Source organism: Cynocephalus volans, chromosome 12, assembly GCF_027409185.1.
Source record: "Cynocephalus volans isolate mCynVol1 chromosome 12, mCynVol1.pri, whole genome shotgun sequence".
In the NCBI taxonomy this organism is placed as follows: Eukaryota; Metazoa; Chordata; class Mammalia; order Dermoptera; family Cynocephalidae; genus Cynocephalus; species Cynocephalus volans.
This window is the reverse complement of record NC_084471.1, coordinates 8,955,960-8,975,988: the sequence shown is the minus strand read 5'-3', so window position 1 is coordinate 8,975,988 and position 20,029 is coordinate 8,955,960. Positions and strand designations below refer to the sequence as shown.

Genomic DNA, 20,029 nt, shown 5'->3' with positions numbered 1-20,029 from the left:
GCGGGGCGGTGCCCGGCTGTCCCTAAGCTGCTGCTCGCTGGTGCTCCCGAGTTCGGTGCCTTTGCTGATTGCTCGACGGGGCTCCGGGCCAACCTGCACGCGAGGGGCCGCCGGCTCCTTCCCACATCGCCGGGCTTGGTAGGTGGTGGCGGGGTGAGAGGCGGCAGGCTCCCGGGGAGGGAGGATGTGGAGAGGGGGTTTCGCAGACCCGGACACTTCTCCTTTCGAAGGGTCGGGGGCAACAACCCGGGCCCGCGACCCCGGGTGGCTGGCTCAGGGCCCGCCGCCGTCACGTCTCCTGTAGAATGGGTTCAGAGTCGCACGCCGAGTTGGGAAGGGCTCTGGGGACTCGCAGGGCGGGAGTGGGATTAAGAGGCCGAAAAAGTGGGGGTAACAGTAGAGAAAGCAGGATCTCGCGCTCCTCCCCTCCCTCCCCCGCAGTCTACTTTTTCGGCTTTCCTTTTCCATTTCTCCCCCGCTTCAGTCATTGCCGGCTGTCACCCCCCGTTCCCCCTCCCTCCCCGAGTTCTGCCCTAGCCTGGGTCTGGTTCCCTTGAGTCTGGAGAGTGAGGGGGAATGTGGGGGGTCTTGGGTGAATTTAGACAACTCCTACTATAGGCTTCAGTTGTCTCATCTGCGTGGGGGTGGGGGTTCTCCGGATGACCTCTGCAGCCTCTCACTGTCTGTAAGTGAGCCTCTCTCCCCTGGGGCAGTTGTCCTGATAGATCAGTGCCCAGTTCTGATCTGAGGTGTCCTGTGCTTATTTATTTTGAAAGAGACAGGAGACAGAGCCCCTGGGCTTAGAGTCAAACAGACTCTTGCTTCAGCTTGGGAATAGCTGTGTGACTTTGGGTAGTCACTTCACTTTTCTGTGACTTAGTTTCTACATTGGTGAAGTTGGGCAGCTGTCATCTGAGTGGGAGGCCTCTCCTGACCACTTTATTTAATGTTGCACCTGACCAGCTCCCTGTCATCCTGTGTTTGTTTTACAAGTTTATTGATTGTCTTTTACCCCTACTAGGAACATAAGTACCATGAGTGCAAGGGTTTTTGTTTGTCTTACTTATTGTTGTATTCCCAGCTCTAGAACAGTGCCTAGAATGTGATAGGAACTCAATAAATAAACGTGGAACGTGCCCAAATAGAAACATATATTGCACGTGGTGCCTGTGGTTCCAAAATGAGTAGCAGCTCTCTTTTCCCAAGACTACCCTGCCTCTCTTCCCACCCTTTGTCCCATCTTCCTTTCTGATAACAAAAGTCAGGGAAAGAGGTAACTCCAGAAGTTTCAAATCCTCTTTGACTGCTTGGGCCTTCTTGACCCGATATCTTCCTGGGAGGCCAGGATAAGGGATTGACAGGGAATGCTATTGAGCAGTTCCCTCCTTTCCCAGGTGCAGTGCCTTCCAGACGTCCCTCCCTGCAACAGGGAGGAAAACTCCTTATCCCTCTTTTACAGGTGAGAATGCTGAAGCTCAGGCTGAGCAATTTGCCCAAGGTCCCCCAGTCAAGGGCAGGGGCAGGGCTCCATCCCAGAGCTCTAGACGCTGACCCTTGTGCTCTAAGCATCCCTGTGTTGCAAACATTTGTCTTCCTTCCTCCCTCCTACCATCCCATTGGTCTTTACTGTGCACCTGCTGGCCACAGGACCTGGGCTAGGGGCTGGAGCTTCAGGGCTTCTTGGTATTTGGAGGCTGTGCCATGTCAGGGGAAGTTGCTATTCACCTGTACTCTATATTTTATGTAACACCAACCTCTGGCTCTCACCCCATTTCTTTGGGTTACTGCTCTAGCTCCAGGGTCTCGGATATGGACTTTCTTCAGTTCCTGTCCTTCCTCTTTGTCTTGCTGCTCTCTGGGACAGGAGCCACAGGCACCCTGAGGACTTCTCTGGACCCGAGCCTGAAGATCTGTATCCTTTTGGTTTGGGGGTAGGGTTAATGAACTGTCTCTGAGGGGGTCTATACATGAGATCTCTCTATCCCAAAACCCCTTGGGGGATTCCAGGGATGGAACAGGCTACCACCAGAAACGGGAGAAAAGGTAAAATGCTTTAGACAGACCTTGAACAAGTCAATTCTTTTCTGAGCCTCAATTTCACCATATATTAAATGGAGAAGGCAAGGCACATCTTTCAAAGCCATGAAGGCTCATTGAGGACTATACATATGCCTAGTACCTTGTGGGTGAGACCCTGGGCAGAGACTCAGGAACTCTGGCTTACTGACCCATCTGGACCCTGGTGTATTGAGCCACCTCCCCTAGGTCAGGCCTCGGGAATACAAAGATGAGGCAGGACCAGTCCCACTTTGAGGCATCCTCAGGCCTAGGGGGAGAAAGTATTCAAATAAATGATCATTGTACTCTATGATCAGTGCTCTGATGGATCCAGGATGGGTCAGGGAGAAACACTGTGTCTTGAGTTTTGAGCTGGGTCTTTAAAGACTAGAAACTAGGAGGTGAAGGTTCTGGAACAGTGGGTGGTTGTGAGAGATGGTGAGAAGACCACAGGGAAGGGAAAGCAGGAGACAGGTCCTGGAAGGTTGAGTTCAGGCTATTGGGCATGGAGTTCTCTGTGAATAGGACGAATGATACGTTGCAGGGCTGGTATACTTTTCAGAAGTTTGTTCCTTCCTTGGGGGGTCAGAGCCATGGGCATCCATAGCCATGCTGGTAAGGAATGGGCCCTCTGGGTCTGGACCACTGGATTGTCCAGGCAGGAATATTAGCGGCAGCCCCTTAACTTCATGTTGCCCAGACAGGAAGATGTTTGAGGTGAAGCGGCGGGAGCAGCTGTTGGCGCTGAAGAACCTGGCGCAGCTGAATGACATCCACCAGCAATACAAGATCCTTGATGTCATGCTCAAGGGGCTCTTTAAGGTGTGTGTGGGCAGGGGGCAGCTTATGACAGGCCCGCTCTTTGATCTGGGCACTGATGGATGAGTAGGAGTTCCCTAAGCGGATGGTGTTCAATGAGGGGAGAGCTGCATGCACAAGAGTTGAAATGAAGTTTGAGTACATGGGGCTGGATCTGTGAAAGGCTCTGCAGTCACTCAGCCCAGGTGGGATTCCCTCAGGTGCTGGAGGATTCCCGGACAGTGCTTATTGCTGCCGACGTCCTCCCAGATGGGCCCTTCCCCCAGGATGAGAAGCTGAAGGATGGTATGGTCTTCCCAACCCCACCCTCTCCTCCCCACCACCCTATCTTCTCTAGCTGCTCATTTCTTCCTATTCTTGTCACTCTTTTCTTCACTGGAAGTCCCCTCGTGCTACCTTTCAAGCGGCCCCCTCAGGCAGATGGGCACATAGTCTTTGGTTATCTTAGCATTTCTGGGCTTCAGAGCCAGAGTCGGTGTCAGGGCCCTCACACAGATGTATTCCTTTGTGCTATTTTGTGCTTAGAGCAGGGGAACCAGGGAGAAGCCTCTGCCCACTACCACTCCAGGGGCCAGGACAGGATCCGTAAGATACCACTCTGACCCTTCTAGTCGGGAAAACAAGAGTTGTTCCCATTTGAAAGAGAAAAGCCTGAGGCCAAAGTGGCTGAGCCAGTGGGCGCAGTTACCAACACTCTTTACTACTGTTCTAAAAGCCCCAGTCTCCTTAAATGCTTTTGTGACAGATACAAAAAAATATGTAAATAAGATGTCCCTTCATTCCCTCCTCCAAGAATTTGTCTTCAGTGGTGGGTAAGTCCCCATCCCCTCCCTTAACTGATTACATTTTAACAAAAACACTTCTTAGATTACATTGTCTGAGAGAGGATGGAAGCAGCCCTTATATATTGAATACCATCTTTAATCTCCACTGTAACTATGAAGAAGGCACTATTTCCTCCCTTTTCCAGATGAGAGAGGACAAATTATTTGCTCTGGCTTTTCCCTTTGAACCAAGTTGACTCCTGAGTTCTTTGAGGTTCAAGATTATTCTGAAGCCCAAGGGTCCCTGTCCCACATGTCTCAGGCCCAACCTGGCACGTCTTTGGAGTCTGCCTATCTCCCTGGGTGACCTGACCAGTGCTGGTGAGGGCTTCCTGGGCCCTCTCTGGAGGGCTGGCTCCGATAGCAGCTGCCTGTAGGGCTGGCCATATAGTTATTCTTCATGCTAACCTGTGTCTGGGGGACTTGCTGCCATGATGGACATACTAACTAAACTTGGTCTAAACTGACCTGTTGACCAGAAGAAAGACATTAGTGGGAAAATTGATGAAATTCAAATAAGGTCTGTAGATTAGTTAATAGTATTGTATTGCTGTTGATTTCCTGGTTATGTCATATGATAACATTAGAGAAAGCTGAGTCAAGGAATTTTGTGTTGTGTTATTCAAGTCTAAAATAACTTAAAAATTATTAAGAACTTAAGCATTTAAAATAAAATTGAAAGAATACTTTAAAAAAACCCAAAAGAACCCTGACCTGTTCCCTGGCCTCCTAACAGACCTGACCCTTCACAGCACTGTAGTTGTGTTAGCATCACTGTCCACCTCTGGACATTTGGATGCCATGTCAGGGGAGTCAGGACCAGCAAAACCTCGTCTGATACATCAGCTTCCATATGCAAAATGACATTCCCTCTCTGGTCCCCACAGCAAACAAGTCTTCTGAGCAGCAACATGTGCCTTTGGACAGATAGACCTGGGTTTGCTACTCACTAGCTCGCTGAGCCTCAGTTTCCCCCCTGTAAAATGGACACAGCAGCCACACTTCCCTCTAAAAGGTGGTTATAAGGATTCAGTGAGCTGGTGGACATAAGGCCCTTCGCACACACTGCACATGTGATTGGCAGCCTGTGGTCAGTGGGCACTGTTCCCTTCTCCGATTGGTGGGTTGGTGGATGCCTCTGTTCTCTGGAGGAGGCCTGGGGCTAGCCAGTAGGCAGTAGGAAGCATCTGCCCGGGCCAGTCATTGGGGTCCTCTCACCAGCTTTCTCCCATGTGGTGGAGAACACTGCTTTCTTTGGCGATGTGGTGCTGCGCTTCCCGAGGATTGTTCACCACTACTTTGACCACAACTCCAACTGGAACCTCCTTATCCGCTGGGGCATCAGCTTCTGCAATCAGACAGGCGTCTTTGACCAGGGGCCCCACTCACCCATCCTCAGCCTGGTAAGGACTGGCATGGGGGAGGGCTGGAAGCCCTCTTTCTGGTAGTGGGCTGGGAGCCTTGAATCTGCCTTTCTTTAGTTTGGCCTGAATGTCAATGCTTGGTTGCGTTTTCTGTGATAAGCCTCAGGGCACCTTCGGCCATAGAGGCCCCATTTCAAGCGGTTCTGTGCTGACCTGACGATATTGCCTGACCCATATCTGCCCAAGCCTGGAGTCTGGGGCCCAGCATGAAGGGGTTGGCTCTCTGGTGAGCAGGAGGCAGGAGAAGGCAGAGGATGACTACCTTTTCCTCATCTGCAGATGGCCCAGGAGCTGGGAATCAGTGAGAAAGACTCCAACTTCCAGAATCCATTTAAAATAGACCACACAGAGGTGAGCTGCCAGGGGGTTGTGCTGTTCCTTTTCCAAAGCCATGTCTGCTTTGCCTCTGCTGGGCCATGGGAAGTCAGGCCTGCAGGGGCTGGGGGACTAAGGTAGAAGGTGAGGGCTTTGGACCCAGACATGGCTGGGTCTGGGTCCGGAAACTGTCACTCACTTACTGGAGCCTTTGGGCAAGTCACTGCTTCTCTCTCAGCCTCAGGCTCCCTGTCTGTTCTTGGGCTGTGGACCCGAGGTCTCAAGGACAGTTATGAGGCTATGAACACACCCGTTCCAGTGCATCCCATGTCAAGTGAATGTCGGGGCAACCAGGGCAGGTCAGGCTACATTCTTCCATGCCCTTGAGCCTCTGAGCACCCATCTGGGCTTCTGTCCGACACTCCTGCATGTGCTGTCATTCCAGGGGGCTGAGGTGGGCTCTGAGGGCTGGAGGCTGCAGTTTGAGATGACAGATGGGGACATATACAGTGAAGGGAGGAAAGGATCAGAGGTGGCAGAGCCAGGAAGGGCTGCGTGGATGGCTGGAGGGACTGTACACATCAAATCTGTACAGTGGTGGCCCTGGCCCCTGGTGTAGGAGGGGTGTTGGGTCTGTAGGGGTCTAGGATTTTACTCTGCTTGCAGGCTAACAAGCTAGCCTGCTACTATTTCATGGACATTGACAGTCAGAGACACCAGACTTTATTACAGTAAAAGCAGTAGTCACAATGTTGGTGTGATTGTGTTGGTACCCCTTGTTCCCCCAGTTTCACAGGTGTGACACAGAGGGGCCCAGGCAGATGCTGTGCTACAGTGGGTTTGTATCACAGCCAAGGACCACCGAACTTGGGAAATTCACCACTTTTATAGTGAATGGAAGCAAACCTGCTTTTTGGGGGGAAACATTACCTCATCCTTCAAGGTTGTTCTCTGCAAATACAGTTTTGAGAAATGACCCAGGTAAAGAGTGGTTAGGGCTTTGCATTCTTGTGTCCCCAGCAAGATCAAGCAGGGATGCTCAGGGTTGTGGCAAATTGCCTCCTCCAGTAGTCTACCCCAAACCCTCTTTCCATATATTGGTTTAACTCAAATTTTCACATGAATATGCTGTTCAGTCTGAGTAATCTGACCAATAGAGGCTAGGACCAAGCCAGGTCAATTTGTCTCATACTTCATTTAACTAAGACTACTATCAACTGTACTCTAAATAGCAGAATGAGACCAACCTAAAGTATTGACCTCAAGCATGTCCTCCAGGGTCCTGGACTCAACCAGCTGTGAATAAATCCTGGGTGGACCAGTAGGTCTCATTTTAGACAATCAGGATATGGTTAAAACCTATTATCCAATACCTCCCACGTAAGAGGAGGTAGACATCTAAGCTTAGAGAGTAAGAGAGTTTAGACTGGCCTGCCAATCTTTGATGTTGTTGCTAATAATTATGGTTTTCCTCACTGGGGTACCTGCCACCCCTTCTTGCAAGACTGTACCAGTGGAGGAGGGAAGCATACATAATAAACTGTGGGACCCCCTGAGGGGGAGTCTGACCCAGCCTTGGCAGGTTGGTGGTGGAGGCTGAGGGATGAATAAGAGTTGCTGGGTGAGCCAGCTGAGGGAGGACCTTCCAGGCAGAGGGATGAGCTTGTACGAAGGCTCAGATGCATAGCACACCTATTCATTTAACATTTAGTGAGCATCTACGGAATCCCAGCCCTTGGAAAGCGGGACTAGCCCTCTTCTCCTAGAACAGCATTCTAGTTGGGGGAGACAGATGGTCAATAAGAAATGAATAATATAATAGGTGGTGACAGGGCTGTGGAGAAAAAAGCAGGGGATATGGTTAAGGAATGCCTGGGGTAAGGTAGGGGTACAGTCATAATTTTATATGACTTGGACACAGTCTTACTGAAAGATCTGAAGGAAGTGAGAGAGCCAGCTGTGTATCTCGGGGAAGAACATACCAGGCTGAAGGAGCAGCAAGTGCAAAAGCTGTGCGTCGGGAACATGTTGGGGATGGGAGGCAGTTGAGATGAGGTCAGAGTTGTAGGACAGATCCCAAGACCCTCAGAGGTCTTTGCGGGGGTGGCTTTGGCATTCACTCTGAGAGACCTGGAGAGCAGGGTGATGGGCTCTGACTTACCACTTTAAAAGGATCCATCTGGCTGCTGTGTGGAACATCGTCTGGGGGCCAGAGTGGGAGTAGGGACTCAGGCGGAAAGGTTGCTGTGCTCGTCCATTTGGGAGGTAAAGGTGGCTTGAATCAGGGTGGTGATGGTGGAGCTAGTAAGAAATGGTCGGATTCTGGTTCTCTTTTGGAAGTAGTGCCAGTACGATTTGCAGAGGAAGCAGATTGTGGTGTGTGTGTGTATGAGAATGAGAGAGAGAGAGAGAGACAGACATTAAGGATGACCAAAGATTTGGGGCCTGAACATCTGGAAAAATGAGGCTGCCATCTCCTCAAATGGGTAGGCTGAGGTAGGAGCAGACTGAGGGTTGGAGAGGGAATTGAGTGTTTCTGTACCTGGTGAGCATCTGAATGAAGATATCAAGGAGGCAGTTGGATATATGATTTTAGATTTCAAGGAGGATGGAAGCTGGAGCGATAAATGTGAGAGTCATGCCTATTAGAAGGGTAGCACGAGATCACCTGAGGGTCGGGCAGGTAGAGAAGCAGTCTGAGGCCTGAGGCCTGGGATGTGGCTGCAATTAGAGGTTGGGGCAATGAAGAGGAACCAGCAACGCCCCCCCCCAGAAGCTGTCAGCATGATAGTATCAAACCTAAGAGGGCGTTGTTTCCCTGAAGCCATGTGAGGAAAGCACTACAGGAAGGAGGGAGTGGTCAGCTTGTCAGACACTGCCTCAGGTGAAGGAAGATGAGGCCTGAGAATCGACTGCCTGATAGAGCAACGTGGAGGCCATTGTGGTCTTGATAAAAGCTGTTTTGGTGGAGGGGTGGGGATGAAAGATTGGATTTCTAGAGAACAGGAAGAATGTAAGTGGACGTGGCAAGTATGAACGGCTCTCTTGATGAGTTTTGCTTTCAAGGAGAGCAGACCAATGGGAGAATAGCTGCACGGGGATGTGGGCTCAAAGTTTAGTCAGTTGGGAGAGACTACAGCATGTTTGTGTGTTGATGGGGCTGATCCATTTGGGAGGGAAGAACTGATGATGTGGGGTAGAGGGGAGGCGAGTTGCTGCAGCCTCATCCAGAGGAGGTGAGGAGGGCTGAGATATGGTGCCACGGGGAGGGGTTGGCTTTGCCTGGAAGAGCAGAACCTTAACCTTGAACAAGAGAGGAGGTGGAGTATATGGGCACAGAGGCAAACGGGTTGGTGGGTGTGGTGGTGGCAGCTTGTGGAAGTTGTCTTGTGCGTACTCATTCTATGTGAAATAGGAAGCAAGGTCATGGTCTGGGAGTGAGGAAAGGAGTGCTGGAGGCTTGAGGAGAAGGTATGTGTAGGAGAGTGGGAGAGTGAGTGGACCAGGGAACTGTCCTGGATTGCCAGGCAGCACGATGCTTGAGGTTAGCGTCAGGAATTTAAAGTGAGACCAGACATTGCGGGGCTGTAGTAAGCAGGAGGTTGGATCTATCCAGACCTGAGGTTTAGCTATGTGCGTGCAGCGGAGGAAGAGAGACGTGAGTGTTGAGGTGTATGCAAAGGAGTGGTTTTAATGATGGGCCACAACTCTAATCCGTGACAGGGGAAGCGAGGATGTGAGTGGGACAACAGACAGTGAAAAGGTAGTAGGAACAATGGATTGTAGGTCCTGGTGGGATCAAAGAAATGGCAGGGTTAGGGAGTTAGGGAAGATAGGAAGTGGTGGCCAGAGTGGAATGCTTGACGTTACGGAGGTTATGGTCACTGGCAGGGGCAGGCAGAGAACCGTTGCTGGGCGGCAGCAGGAGGAGAGCCTCCCACTTGCTGTGTGACTTGAACACATCACTTTCTCTCTCTGAGTCAAGTGTCGTTTCTGCCATCTTCCTAAGGCATGACTCAATCTAACCTGTTAGGTAGATTACTCCACAAGGTGGAGCTCTTAGTTTGTTTTAAATGTCTACCTTAATCAAATGTTTGTCAAATTTGCCTTAAGAACAAATAAGAGGCATGTTTCATAGCATAGCTACCAGAGTTTGGGGCATGGTTGTATTTCATATTCTAATATGGCTCATTCATTTAAAAGACATACATTGAGTGCTATCAAGAAGCCAGGCAGACCCTGTGCTAGGGGCTTGTAGCATAGTGGTGAGTAACATCTGACACCATCTTCCTGTTCTGATGGAATGGGAGGGTGACAGGCAGGAAGTGAGTGAGCACATAGGACAAGCACTGAGAAAGAATCAGCACAAAGTGGAAGACAGCACAGCCCTGAGGAAGCAGCCCTGGCAGGGAGTCAGGGCAGGTCCTGAGGGCAGCAACACCTGAGCTGGAGCTAATGTGTCAAAGGGGCAGGGCTGGATAGAGATTCTGGGCCTAGGCCACAGCATATGCAAAGGCTTGGAAGTGGGAGAGCACAGGGACTCCAAGAACTGAAAGGAGGGGAGTGTGAGGTAGGGATGAAGAGGTGGGCGAGGTGGGCCTGCTCATGCACCATATGGAGCTTTATCCTGAGAATCATGGAGAGCCATGGGAGGGTTGTAAATAGGCGTGTGACACGACCAGATTTACATTTTGGAAAGATCTAACTGCAGTGAGGAGAATGGCCTGAGAGAGACCAAAGTGGATGTGGAGAGACTTGGGAGGCTCCTGGAGTCATGGAGGAGAGAGGTGGAGGTGGTGATGGAAATAGCAGTAGGAGAGACACTCAGGGGTCAAAGTGAGCCAGGCTTAGCACTGGATTCAGTGTGGAGGGAGAGGAGGTGCCTGCTTGGGGAGAGGGGCTCCTCAGTTTCACCTAGACTGGGGAATGGGCACCACTGTTCATCAGGGCAGGAACTTGGGAAGAGAACTGGGCTTTGGGGAGATTGAACCATGGCGACTTTGGGACATCCTGGTAGAGCTGTCAGGCAGCAGTTAGACATGGAGATATGAGTTTGAGTGGTAATTGACCACATAGGCTAACAGAAGCTCTGGGTTAAGTGAGGCCGTCTGGGGAGAGAGCAAAGGGTCTAGGACCACAGTTGCATGTCCCTACTGAAGTCCTCATCCTCCCTGTGCTCCCATCTCTTCACCAGCCATCCTTCTCTTCTTCCTCCCACCTCTTGTTCAGGGAGTTTGACCTCTGATCCATCCCTGCTCGTGTGCACTTCCTTGCCTAGAGACCGCAACTTGTTCAAAGCAGCAGCCCACCTGTTGCCTATGACCTGCGCTGGCTTCCCTCTCCTCCTCCTGAAGGGTATGGCTGGCAGGGCTTCTGGGGTCTGTGGTTGTCTCAGCCACTCTGCCCTCTCACTCTGTTTCTTGTTTCTCAGATGCCCCGTGCAGGGTCACACCTCAGCATCTGTCCCTCTGCCTGGAATGCCCTTCTCTTCCCTCATCCTGTTTGCTTGGCAAACTCCTGCTTATCTTTCAAGACCTACTGAGCTGTTTTCCCCAAGCCCATTTAAATATCTGGGACTCCCTGAGGGCAGGTCCTGTGTTCAAGCAACTTTCCTGTCCCCACATCCCGCCAGCAGCCTAGTTCAGAGCAGACTCTCTGCTGCCGGCAGACTAAATCAGTCCGCTCTGCTCTTCCCCTCAGTTCATTCCCAGCACCGACCCTTTCCAGAAGGCCCTGAGAGAAGAAGAGAAACGCCGGAAGAAAGAGGAGAAGAGGAAGGAGATCCGAAAAGGCCCGAGGATCTCAAGATCCCAGTCTGAGTTATAGCCCTGGTTCAGCTCAGGGCTCAAGGGACCAGGAAGAGGCCAGTCAGGAGGAAGAGGAGGCGGTCATGTGGTTGTGGTGTAGTGGCATTGGGCCATGGCGGTGAGCACCAGCCCCTTCCAGATGGGGAGGCCACATTTGCTTGGCCCCCAGGAGCTGGGTCTGAGCCCCTTCTGAAGGGACTGAGCCTCAAGGGGCTGGATCTCCTCCCAGGGCATCCCTAGAGGGTGCGCCAAGGGGGCCTTTTGAGGACACTGTGCTGCAGACTTGACTCTGTGGAGACTGCTGGGGGAGGCAGGAAGGGGCCCTCCTGGTGGGTTAGGACTGCTGCCCCTCTGGCTGCTGCCTTTTGTGGGGAAGCAGCAGAACCAGGATCTGAGCCACAGCTGAAGGTGCAATGCCTACTGTGGGCCCCACTGTGTCACTGAGCAACCCAGCATACACCCCAGCCCCTCTGCAGAGACACAATAAAAGTCAGCAAACTTTGGGCTGACTGAGGCTGGTGAGGGGGCTGTGAGCAGATCAGGGGCCCTTTGAGATGTGGAGACCAGCTTGGAAGCTGTTCCCACCTCATCAGGAGGAGCCCCAGGCCCTGGCAGGGCAGAGAAGCAGGAACTTGGCTTAGGCCTCCTGTTACTCCTTAGTACTATCCTCAATGAAGGATTAGTGTTGAGAGGGGACCCAGAAGTGTCCTGGGAGGATTTTGAGCCCAAGAAGACCTTGGAATAATGTGATTTCTGTCCTCAGATAACTGGGGGCAGTCATTGAACAGGCGTGGAGAAGTCAACTTGCCTCTCTGGCAGTGCTGGAAGACTCGACTTGTGGGTGGGGGCTACAGGGGGAGAGGCTGCAGCCCTGCAGGAGGCTGTGCTTTGTAATGGCAGGGCTGCCCTGAGCTGGATTAGTCAGAGTGAGCTCCCTGTCTCAGGAGGTGTGCAAGCAGAGACCCATGGCCACAGGGCAGAAAAGCTGCAGAGGGAGTTAGATACTGAGTGGGCAGTGTGTTTTTCTGTGGAACCAGGTAGGCAGCTACCCTTTAGTCATGACCTTCGCAAGCAGAGGAGAGAGGGGCTCCAGTGGGAATTCTAGCCTGCCTTTTTGACCTTGCCAAGCCAGGGTCTGTCTCTTAAAGGGCAGAGACACATAACCATCTGTAGACTCCCTGCCCCCAACCCCCCGCCCCCTACCACTGACACAGCCCAAGTGAGACCTGAGTCTTAGACCATCATACTTACATACTGACCCTGGCCCAGCCCTTCCCTTTCCTGTGCTGTGGCTTCATTGGCAAAATGAATTTAATGATGTCTGGACCCCCTGTCTGGCCCTAATCTGCTTCTTTGAGGTTATTAACCTTCCCTGTTGGCCAGGGCAGCAAAGGGAAGCCTGACCTTAAGGAGGCCTCGTGGAAGGGCCCAGAACATCCTGCACCCCATGACTTACTCAGAAGAAGTAAGGGGACAGCTGGAAGAGAGCTGGATGTGGCTGGGAGGAGGGCTGAGGAAGTTTTCCCATCAGAACTGCCCACTAGCCACCCAGTCCCCCTCACTGGGCAGGGGAGGCAGGGGCTAGGTGGTGGGACTGACTTGGCAGACCTGGGCTCCATCTCCAGCACTGCCCCTCCCTGTCTGTGTGACCCTGCCACATTTCTGTGAGGAGTACATAAGATGGTGCACACTAGAGTTTGTGAACTGAAGGGCTGTACTATGAGAAAAGGTCAGATTCACTGGATTAGCTGTTTAACCTTTCCTGGTGCTAGCAAGTGGAGCTGGGGATCAGGACCAGCCCCCAGGCTCTTCTTGTCCTCTTCAAGCTGGAGATGGGTGGTTGCTGACTTTGCAGGGAAGGTGCTTAACTGGAGAAAAAACTTTCCAAGAACAAGGCCTGCTTGGCAGTGGACCTAGCTTTCTTGGGGTGGCAGGGATGTTAAAGGATGCCTCAGGATAGTGCAGAGGTGGTTCTAGCTTTGGCTGGGGGTCCCACTGAGTGACTTCTAGGGGCTCTGTCATCAGCAGGATTTTCATAATTTGAAACAGAGCTGGGGAACTGTGAGGTGATGAGGGAGTCAGCCCAGGGAGGTGGGAAGACCTAGACAACTTGGGACTAGCCTAGGCTCTGTCCCTTGCCAGCTGTTGTCATCAGAATTGGGCACTTCTCAGTCAGATCCTTGGGTCCCCCATCTCAGAACGCCCAGGTGTTTGGGAGGATAAGAGCCTGTGTAAAAGGCCCTTGTAGGCAGAAGTTGCCTGGAACTTCAGTGATAGGTGTCCTTCTCTGATGGTTCTTTGTTCATCCCGTAGATTTACTGAGTGCCCACTATGCAGAGCCAAAGAAAGGGGCCTAGTCTTATCTGTCTTCTCATCTACTCCATCTGGCACCTTCTTCCTCTTGGGCTCTTCCCTCCACACCTCCAGTCTTCTTCACCTTGTTTAATCCCATCCTCTCCACCCTCAAATGGGCCCAAGTTTTCCTGACATCAAAGAAACAAACAGAAACTCTGTTCACCCCCCCTTTCCTTCCCTTTGCTGCCATTAATGATTGTTGTGGCCACTTGTTCCATGTACCCCACCTTATGAATTTTACTGCAGGCAGAGCCCACCCTCCTCCCCTCCCCTCCCTCCCCTCAGATGTAAAGGCTCAAGGGTACTTGTTTGTCCAGCTTCCCCTTGCAACTGGGATTCAGTTATGTAACTGTAGCTTCACCAACTGGATGTACTCAGTCTGTGTGGGAGTTGCGCTGTGTTAGTGGTGGCCGCAGGTACCAGGGTTAGCAGTGGAGGGGTGGTTCTAGTGGCCAGTCCATTGACAGGGGTGCCCAGTGGTGGCAACAGTGATGTTTTCAGTGTGACCTTAGATGTTGTTACTGTCTACTGAGCTTCCAGACCTGGTCTGTGCACCCCTGGAGAGTCTGGGAGCTCCCTAATATCATTCAAGATCGGTTTCTCAATAGGGGCACTACTGACACTTTGGGCCAGATAATTTTTTGTTGTGTAAGGAGGGCTGTTCTGTGTACTGTAGGGTATTTAGCAGTATCCCTGGCCTCTACCCACTAGATGCCAGTAGCAATCCCACAGTATGACAACCAAAAATGTCTCCAGACATTGCTAGGTATCTCCTGGGGGGTAAAACATCCCTGGTCCTCATCCCTTCTCCCCCCTTATCCCAGGCCCACATCTCCCTCTGCCCTCTCCAGTCATGGCCCTCAGGGAGATGCTGTTGACAGCTCCTCCCACTTGACATGATCCTCTCAGGCCATTTTCCTGTTCTTGTCCTGGTTCTCGGCCCTCAGTCTGAGCCTGCTCCATCTCTTCTTCCTGATTCCTCTTTTCTTACCTACCCCTTTAAAAGAAGAGTTTTTTGACTTAGTCTTTCTTCTTCACTCTTTTCTTCTTGGACAGCCATATCCTCTAACCTTAAAGCTGATGGCAACTGCCCTGTTACCATCTGATAACCCTTATTGCTTATGTTTCAGTTTATCCAAAACCAAACTTATTTTCCACACCCTAACCCACCGACTGCCCGCCCCCCACTGTGTCAAACAGTGGGGTACTTGCTCTTGGTTAATCCATCTGGAAGGCTTCCTGGAGAAAGTGATATCTGACCTGAATCCTGAAAGACTGGGGGAGGAGAGAGAAGGGGATAGGAACTTGGAGTAAAGGCCTCAAAGGGGAGGAAGACTGGGGGAGGAGAGAGAAGGGGATAGGAACTTGGAGTAAAGGCCTCAAAGGGGAGGTGTCAGAGGAAGTAAATGAAAAACCGTATGCGAAGTTCTCCTGTGACTTGTAGTAGGTGCCCAGTCCATGGTAGATATCAATGGTCAGCTAGTCCATTCCCTCCCTTTTCAGATGAAGAACCCAAGTCCTGAGGTATGACTTGTCAAAGACTGTTCCACCCCTTAGAGCCGTCCTCTGTCCTCCCAGCCAGAGCAAGGTGCCACCAAGAAAAGATGTTCAGTTAGGTAGACTTGAGGGCCAGAAGGAGAATATCAGTGTTTTGCTGAGGTTTGGGTCCGCGCGCCACCATTCTTCCACCATTTCTACTGAGCCTTCATTTGTGCCCTCTCAGGCCACTTAGCTAGGCACAATGGCCTCTGGGCCAGTCCAGCTGGGAGCCATGGGAACAGCTGTAGAGTGGGAAGCACTGTGCCTGCCTCCCTGGCCTCCTGGTGCATAGGGCAGCCTTCTGCAGGGGGTTACTGCGGCTCTGGAGTGGGAGGGCACTGGACTAAAGTAAGTTGTATAGGAGTTGTTGCTGCATCCTGCCAGTCACACATCAGTGCAAGGAGCCCTGTGAGAGCTACTGAGGCACAGTTGAAGACTGACACCATCCAGCTCAGTGCTGGGTCCAAAACACGTCACAGGGTTCGGTTTTCTGTTTCTTTCAGGGCGAGACTGATATAGTCTATATCAACTTCCCTGCATGTAAACAATGAAGAGAACATTCTTGTCTTGCTTTCCCCCAAAATAAGACACTTTCTTATTAGCTATACATGTTGATTACAAAAAGTAATTTAAACAATACTGAAATAGGAAGAAGGAAGTAAAATTCACCCCAAATCCCACCACTCCCATAACCACAATTGACAGCCAGCTATTGGGCCTTCCAACCTTTTTACCCTTCAGGTGAGCACACAGATCCTTATTTTTTTCAATTACAATAGCTACCTTTTATGGCCTTTTACTGTATGCCGGGACTTATGCCGAGTGCTGACTGGCACAACTCTTTCTGCCTCAAGAACGTTGTCTATGTCATCTGTCCCCTGGCTACACCAGACACAGTTCTCTCCTCAAAATTTTAGGTTTCATTTTAAATGTCACTTCTTCAGAGTCTTCCTGACACCACAAGTCAGGTCCCTTGTTAGTTTTGTCACACACATTGCTTTTTTTTTTTTTTTTTCATAACTTGGACCATCATCTGTTATTTATTTTTGTGTTGAATATTTGTTTATTTTTCATTAGACTGGAAGCTCTCAGAGGGCAGGAACTGTTTGCCTGCTGCAGAGATGTTTCAATAAATTTTCAAATGAATGTACAAATCATCTCATTTAATCTTCATAACTATGAGGGGTGCTATTTTATCCCCATTTTAGACATGACAAAACTGAGGCTTAGAACAATTTCTTAACCATCCCAAGGTCACACAGTGAATTAGTGGATCCGTGTATGTGTCTGCCTCCACACAGCCTTGAGACGGCTGCCTAAACAACAGTGACCTCTCACAGACTAGCAGGAAACTCACTTTTCCCATTTATCAATATATTGTGAAAGCCTTTTCTTGTCAGTACTGCGCATAATTTTTAATGATGCCATACTATTTCATCGTGTGGATGTAATTTATACAGTCCCTTGTTGGGCTCAATTTTTCCCAGTCACAGAGGACCTTTGTGATGAATGTCTTTGAACATAAATATTTCGGCACTTCTTTGAGCACTTGTACTTTTATTCCTTAGGATAAATTTCTAGACGTTTGCACGTTTGTTTGCAATGTGACCAGCTGCAAGATGGGGCGGCGTGAGGCGCTTGAAAGAGTGGGAATCTGTGGGTGGGCTGCATGTCAGAATCCCTGTGGGACTTTTTCAAAATATTTGTGCCAGGCACACCTCAGGAGGCTGATGGTGGGCCTGAGCACTGGCATTGTATTAAATAAAGGTCTTTTGTGGTTCTGAGGTTCCTGGGATTGAGGACCACTGAACTAAGCACGTGGTCGTGGTCGCGGTATATGCTGAGTGCACTTGGACAATTCGCAGCCCGTCTAGCGTTCGTTGCCACCTTTCTAAGGGGGTTCGGAGGAGCGTGACTTGGATGATTTCTTTCGTCCCCGACTGTTAGGAGGCTCGGTTTGATTCTACCCTCCTTCCCAGGCGGGCAGGGCGGGAGCGGGGGGGCGGGGCCCAAGCTGAGAAGGTGACGTAATGTGCTCGCAGCCTGGGCCGGAGGCGGTGGGCAGTCGCGGGTGGAAGGTGGCATATTAACCCTTCAATCCCAGGCCAGTGGGCGGAGTTGCTCGTGGAGCAGATCCAACTGAGAAGGGAGCGGCTCCTTTAAACAAGTAAAAGTAGGTTGGGCTGAGGACCAGGCGGTCACTCTTCGCTTAAGCTCCCAGCCCGTGAGAGGCGGGGCCTCGCTATGCAAATCTGAGCTGCTGATCGATGACGTGCCATCACCCCACGCGCCGCTTCGCGCGTCGATTGGCTGAGACGAGCCTGGTCCCATTGACAACAAACAAGCGGGCGCTGCGGCTGGGGGCGGGGCCGCAGAGGGTGCGGGTGGGGCGGAGGAATCCCACCCCGCCCCTTCCGCGGGGCGCCGGGGCTCAGCGCAAACATGGCGGCGGCTGGCGCTGGCCGGTGAGGCGGTACCGGGCGGGGGCTGTCGGGTGTCATGGGCGGTGGCAGCGGCAGCACCCACGCGTCTCCCTGAGTGGGATCGCAGGGAGGCCTCTGCGCCGACCCGGGGATGGACGAGAGCAGCGAGCTGGGCGGTCTGGAGACCATGGAGACCCTCACAGAGCTGGGCGACGAGCTGACTCTGGGGGACATCGACGGTGAGTGGTGGGTGGCGGGGCGGGCGGGGAGGAAGGGGTTACGGCAGCGCGCGCGGGTGCGTGTGCGCCCATCCCCGGACAGCTCCGGCTTGCGCGGAAAGGTCGCCCTGGCGGTCCCCAACGCTTCTGGAGCGATGGGTCTTAGCCCCGGCCCGGCCGCTCCGGAGGCCGTAGCATCTGCGACGCCGCAGGGCTGGGAGCGGAGCGAGGGTCGCGGGTCCCAGAGCGCGGGGCCGGGGGCGTCGCGGGGAGTGGCTTGAGGAGAGCGCGTGGCCGCCACCTTCCTCGCGCGCCCACACTGGCTGCCGTTCGTCCTGCTCTCCCGTCGCCGGGGGCCCCGCGTCGCACCTGTCACGCCTTGCCCGGCCGCGGGGGCGGCTTTGGGATTCCCCAGACCGGGCCCCAGGTTCCTCTCCCCCAACCCCTGGTCTTCCTGTGATTGACCGACGGCTGGTCGCCGGGCGCTTGGGGAAACTTTGGGCAACGTCTGCAAAAGCAAGTTGAGGGAGTAAGCGGTGGCGGCGGAATGTGGACGCATCTCTCCGGGATGAACACCCGGGCGTTTCTCCTGTCGCGCTGCAAAGGGAGCTCAGTTGTGGCCCCTCGGGTACTGGCTGGGTAGCGGTTGGTTGGCCTTTGTTCAGCGGCCTTAACAGCGGAGTGGAGGAGCTGGAAGGAGTCTATGGATCCTCTCTTGTAATGCTGTCATTTTGTGACTGTGGGAACCAAGGCTTGGAGAGGGTCAGCGACTTGCCCAAGGTCACCCAGCTGTTTACAGAGCCCATTTCTTCCTGTTCTGAGCCAGTATTGGTTTCTTTCCACCTCACGTTTAGGGACGAGGAGTCCAATAAATAGGATAGTAATCTTAATGGTAATTTAATAGTTGGGCTCTTCTAGCCCCCAGTTACTTCTTATTATTTCACTTATTCTCACAGCAATCTTGTGAGATAGATATTCTTGTTCCTATTTTATAGGAGACTTAGGCCAGGAGATGTTAACTTGTCTAAGGTTACTCACCTTAGAGAATACAAAACCCGTGCACTTAAGCAGTTAATTCAGGTTCGTTGTGCTTTTCAGTTACAAAATGCTTTTGCATCTAGGATCTCACTACAGCCTTGCAGGCAAGTGTGATAGCTTCATCCCCATTGTGCAGGTGAAGAAACAGAGGCAGCAGAAGATGCTAATTAAAAAGAATCTGTTTGGGGCTGGCCCATGGCTCACTTGGGAGAGTGTGGTACTGATAACACCAAGGCCATGGGTTAAGATCCCCTTACTGGTCATCTTTAAAAAAAAAAAAAGAATCTGTTTGCCATTTTTCCATTTTGCTTTTGTAACATTTATCCCCTTAGCTTGTCCTTGCTTTCCATTTTGGTCATCTGGGCAGTGTGGTAAGACCTTCACTGAAACCCCTCTGCTAACCACAGACTCTTCCACTAAGTGCTCCTGAATACAGAGATGTGTTGACAAATGTGGGGTGTGGTGAGTTCTTGGAACATAAGAATGGCAGTTAACATGTTTTGAGCACTTAAGTGCCAGGCCCTGTGTTAAGCACTCACACACATGTTCTCAGTCCTAATAACAACACTATCAGGTAGAGATGACCATTATACTAGTCATCTCCCTTTCACAGATCCTGAAACTGAGGCCCAGAGTGGTTCATTAACTTACCCAAGGTTACACAGCTGGTAAAAAGTATGTCCAAAGCTGCTTACCAGAAGGGGCACAAAAAGAAATTCATGTGCATTTTGCATTCCTATTCCATGGTCGATCCCTATTCGTCTTAATTTGTAATGTGTTAAATAACCTCGTGGTTAATATTAACTTTTATCCTCATACATTTCTGAATAAAGTGTATACTCTGGAAACTACCACAGTGGTTCAGTGGCTTCACAGGTTCCTCTGCCAGGTTTGGGAAAAGTGGTTTGCTGTCTTCAGTTGGTCAACAAATATTCCATTGCAGGCTGGTTACTGAGCTGCGAGGAACCATGAAAGATAGAATTTTATGGCCTCATTGAGCTTGAGATGAGTAACAAACTGTAGTGCTGAGTATAGAACAGTTTACGATTGCACAGGGCAGTAAGTGAAAGTCAACAGTGAGGGAGCTTGGTAAAGTCTGGCTTAATAGGAAGACCACACCAAGGAGGTAGCCCTTGATGTGGGCCTTGGAGGACAAGAAGGGTTGGGATGGTTGAAGGCCAATGGTCTGCAGATACAAGTATCCCTTGA

At 51.5% G+C, this 20,029-nt stretch overlaps 2 protein-coding genes across 3 annotated transcripts in view; both read left to right on the top strand.

Annotated features, from left to right (window-relative positions):
* Positions 1-68: 68 nt before the first annotated feature.
* Positions 69-16,171, top strand: CCDC134 (coiled-coil domain containing 134). The gene is made up of 7 exons (XM_063075409.1): positions 69-138; positions 1,794-1,912; positions 2,759-2,880; positions 3,078-3,162; positions 4,923-5,104; positions 5,405-5,476; positions 11,141-16,171. The coding sequence occupies exons 2-7, from the start codon at positions 1,810-1,812 to the stop codon at positions 11,264-11,266; spliced, it is 690 nt and encodes a 229-aa protein (XP_062931479.1). The 5' UTR covers positions 69-138; positions 1,794-1,809; the 3' UTR covers positions 11,267-16,171.
* Positions 16,172-17,580: 1,409 nt separating this feature from the next.
* Positions 17,581-20,029, top strand: part of SREBF2 (sterol regulatory element binding transcription factor 2) — a 56,239-nt gene continuing 53,790 nt past the window's right edge. For both annotated transcript variants that reach the window (XM_063075016.1, XM_063075015.1), the window contains exon 1: positions 17,581-17,803. In XM_063075016.1, the coding sequence (XP_062931086.1) occupies positions 17,716-17,803 (88 nt within the window). In that variant the 5' untranslated portion in view covers positions 17,581-17,715. The remainder of the gene's footprint in view (positions 17,804-20,029) is intronic.

Coding starts and splice junctions, on each gene's coding strand:
- CCDC134 (XM_063075409.1), top strand. CDS start 1,810: ATGGACTTTCTTCAGTTCCTGTCCTTCCTCTTTGTCTTGCTGCTCTCT. Junction 3,163..4,922: donor GGATGAGAAGCTGAAGGATG/GTATGGTCTTCC, acceptor TCCTCTCACCAG/CTTTCTCCCATGTGGTGGAG. Junction 5,477..11,140: donor TTAAAATAGACCACACAGAG/GTGAGCTGCCAG, acceptor TCTTCCCCTCAG/TTCATTCCCAGCACCGACCC.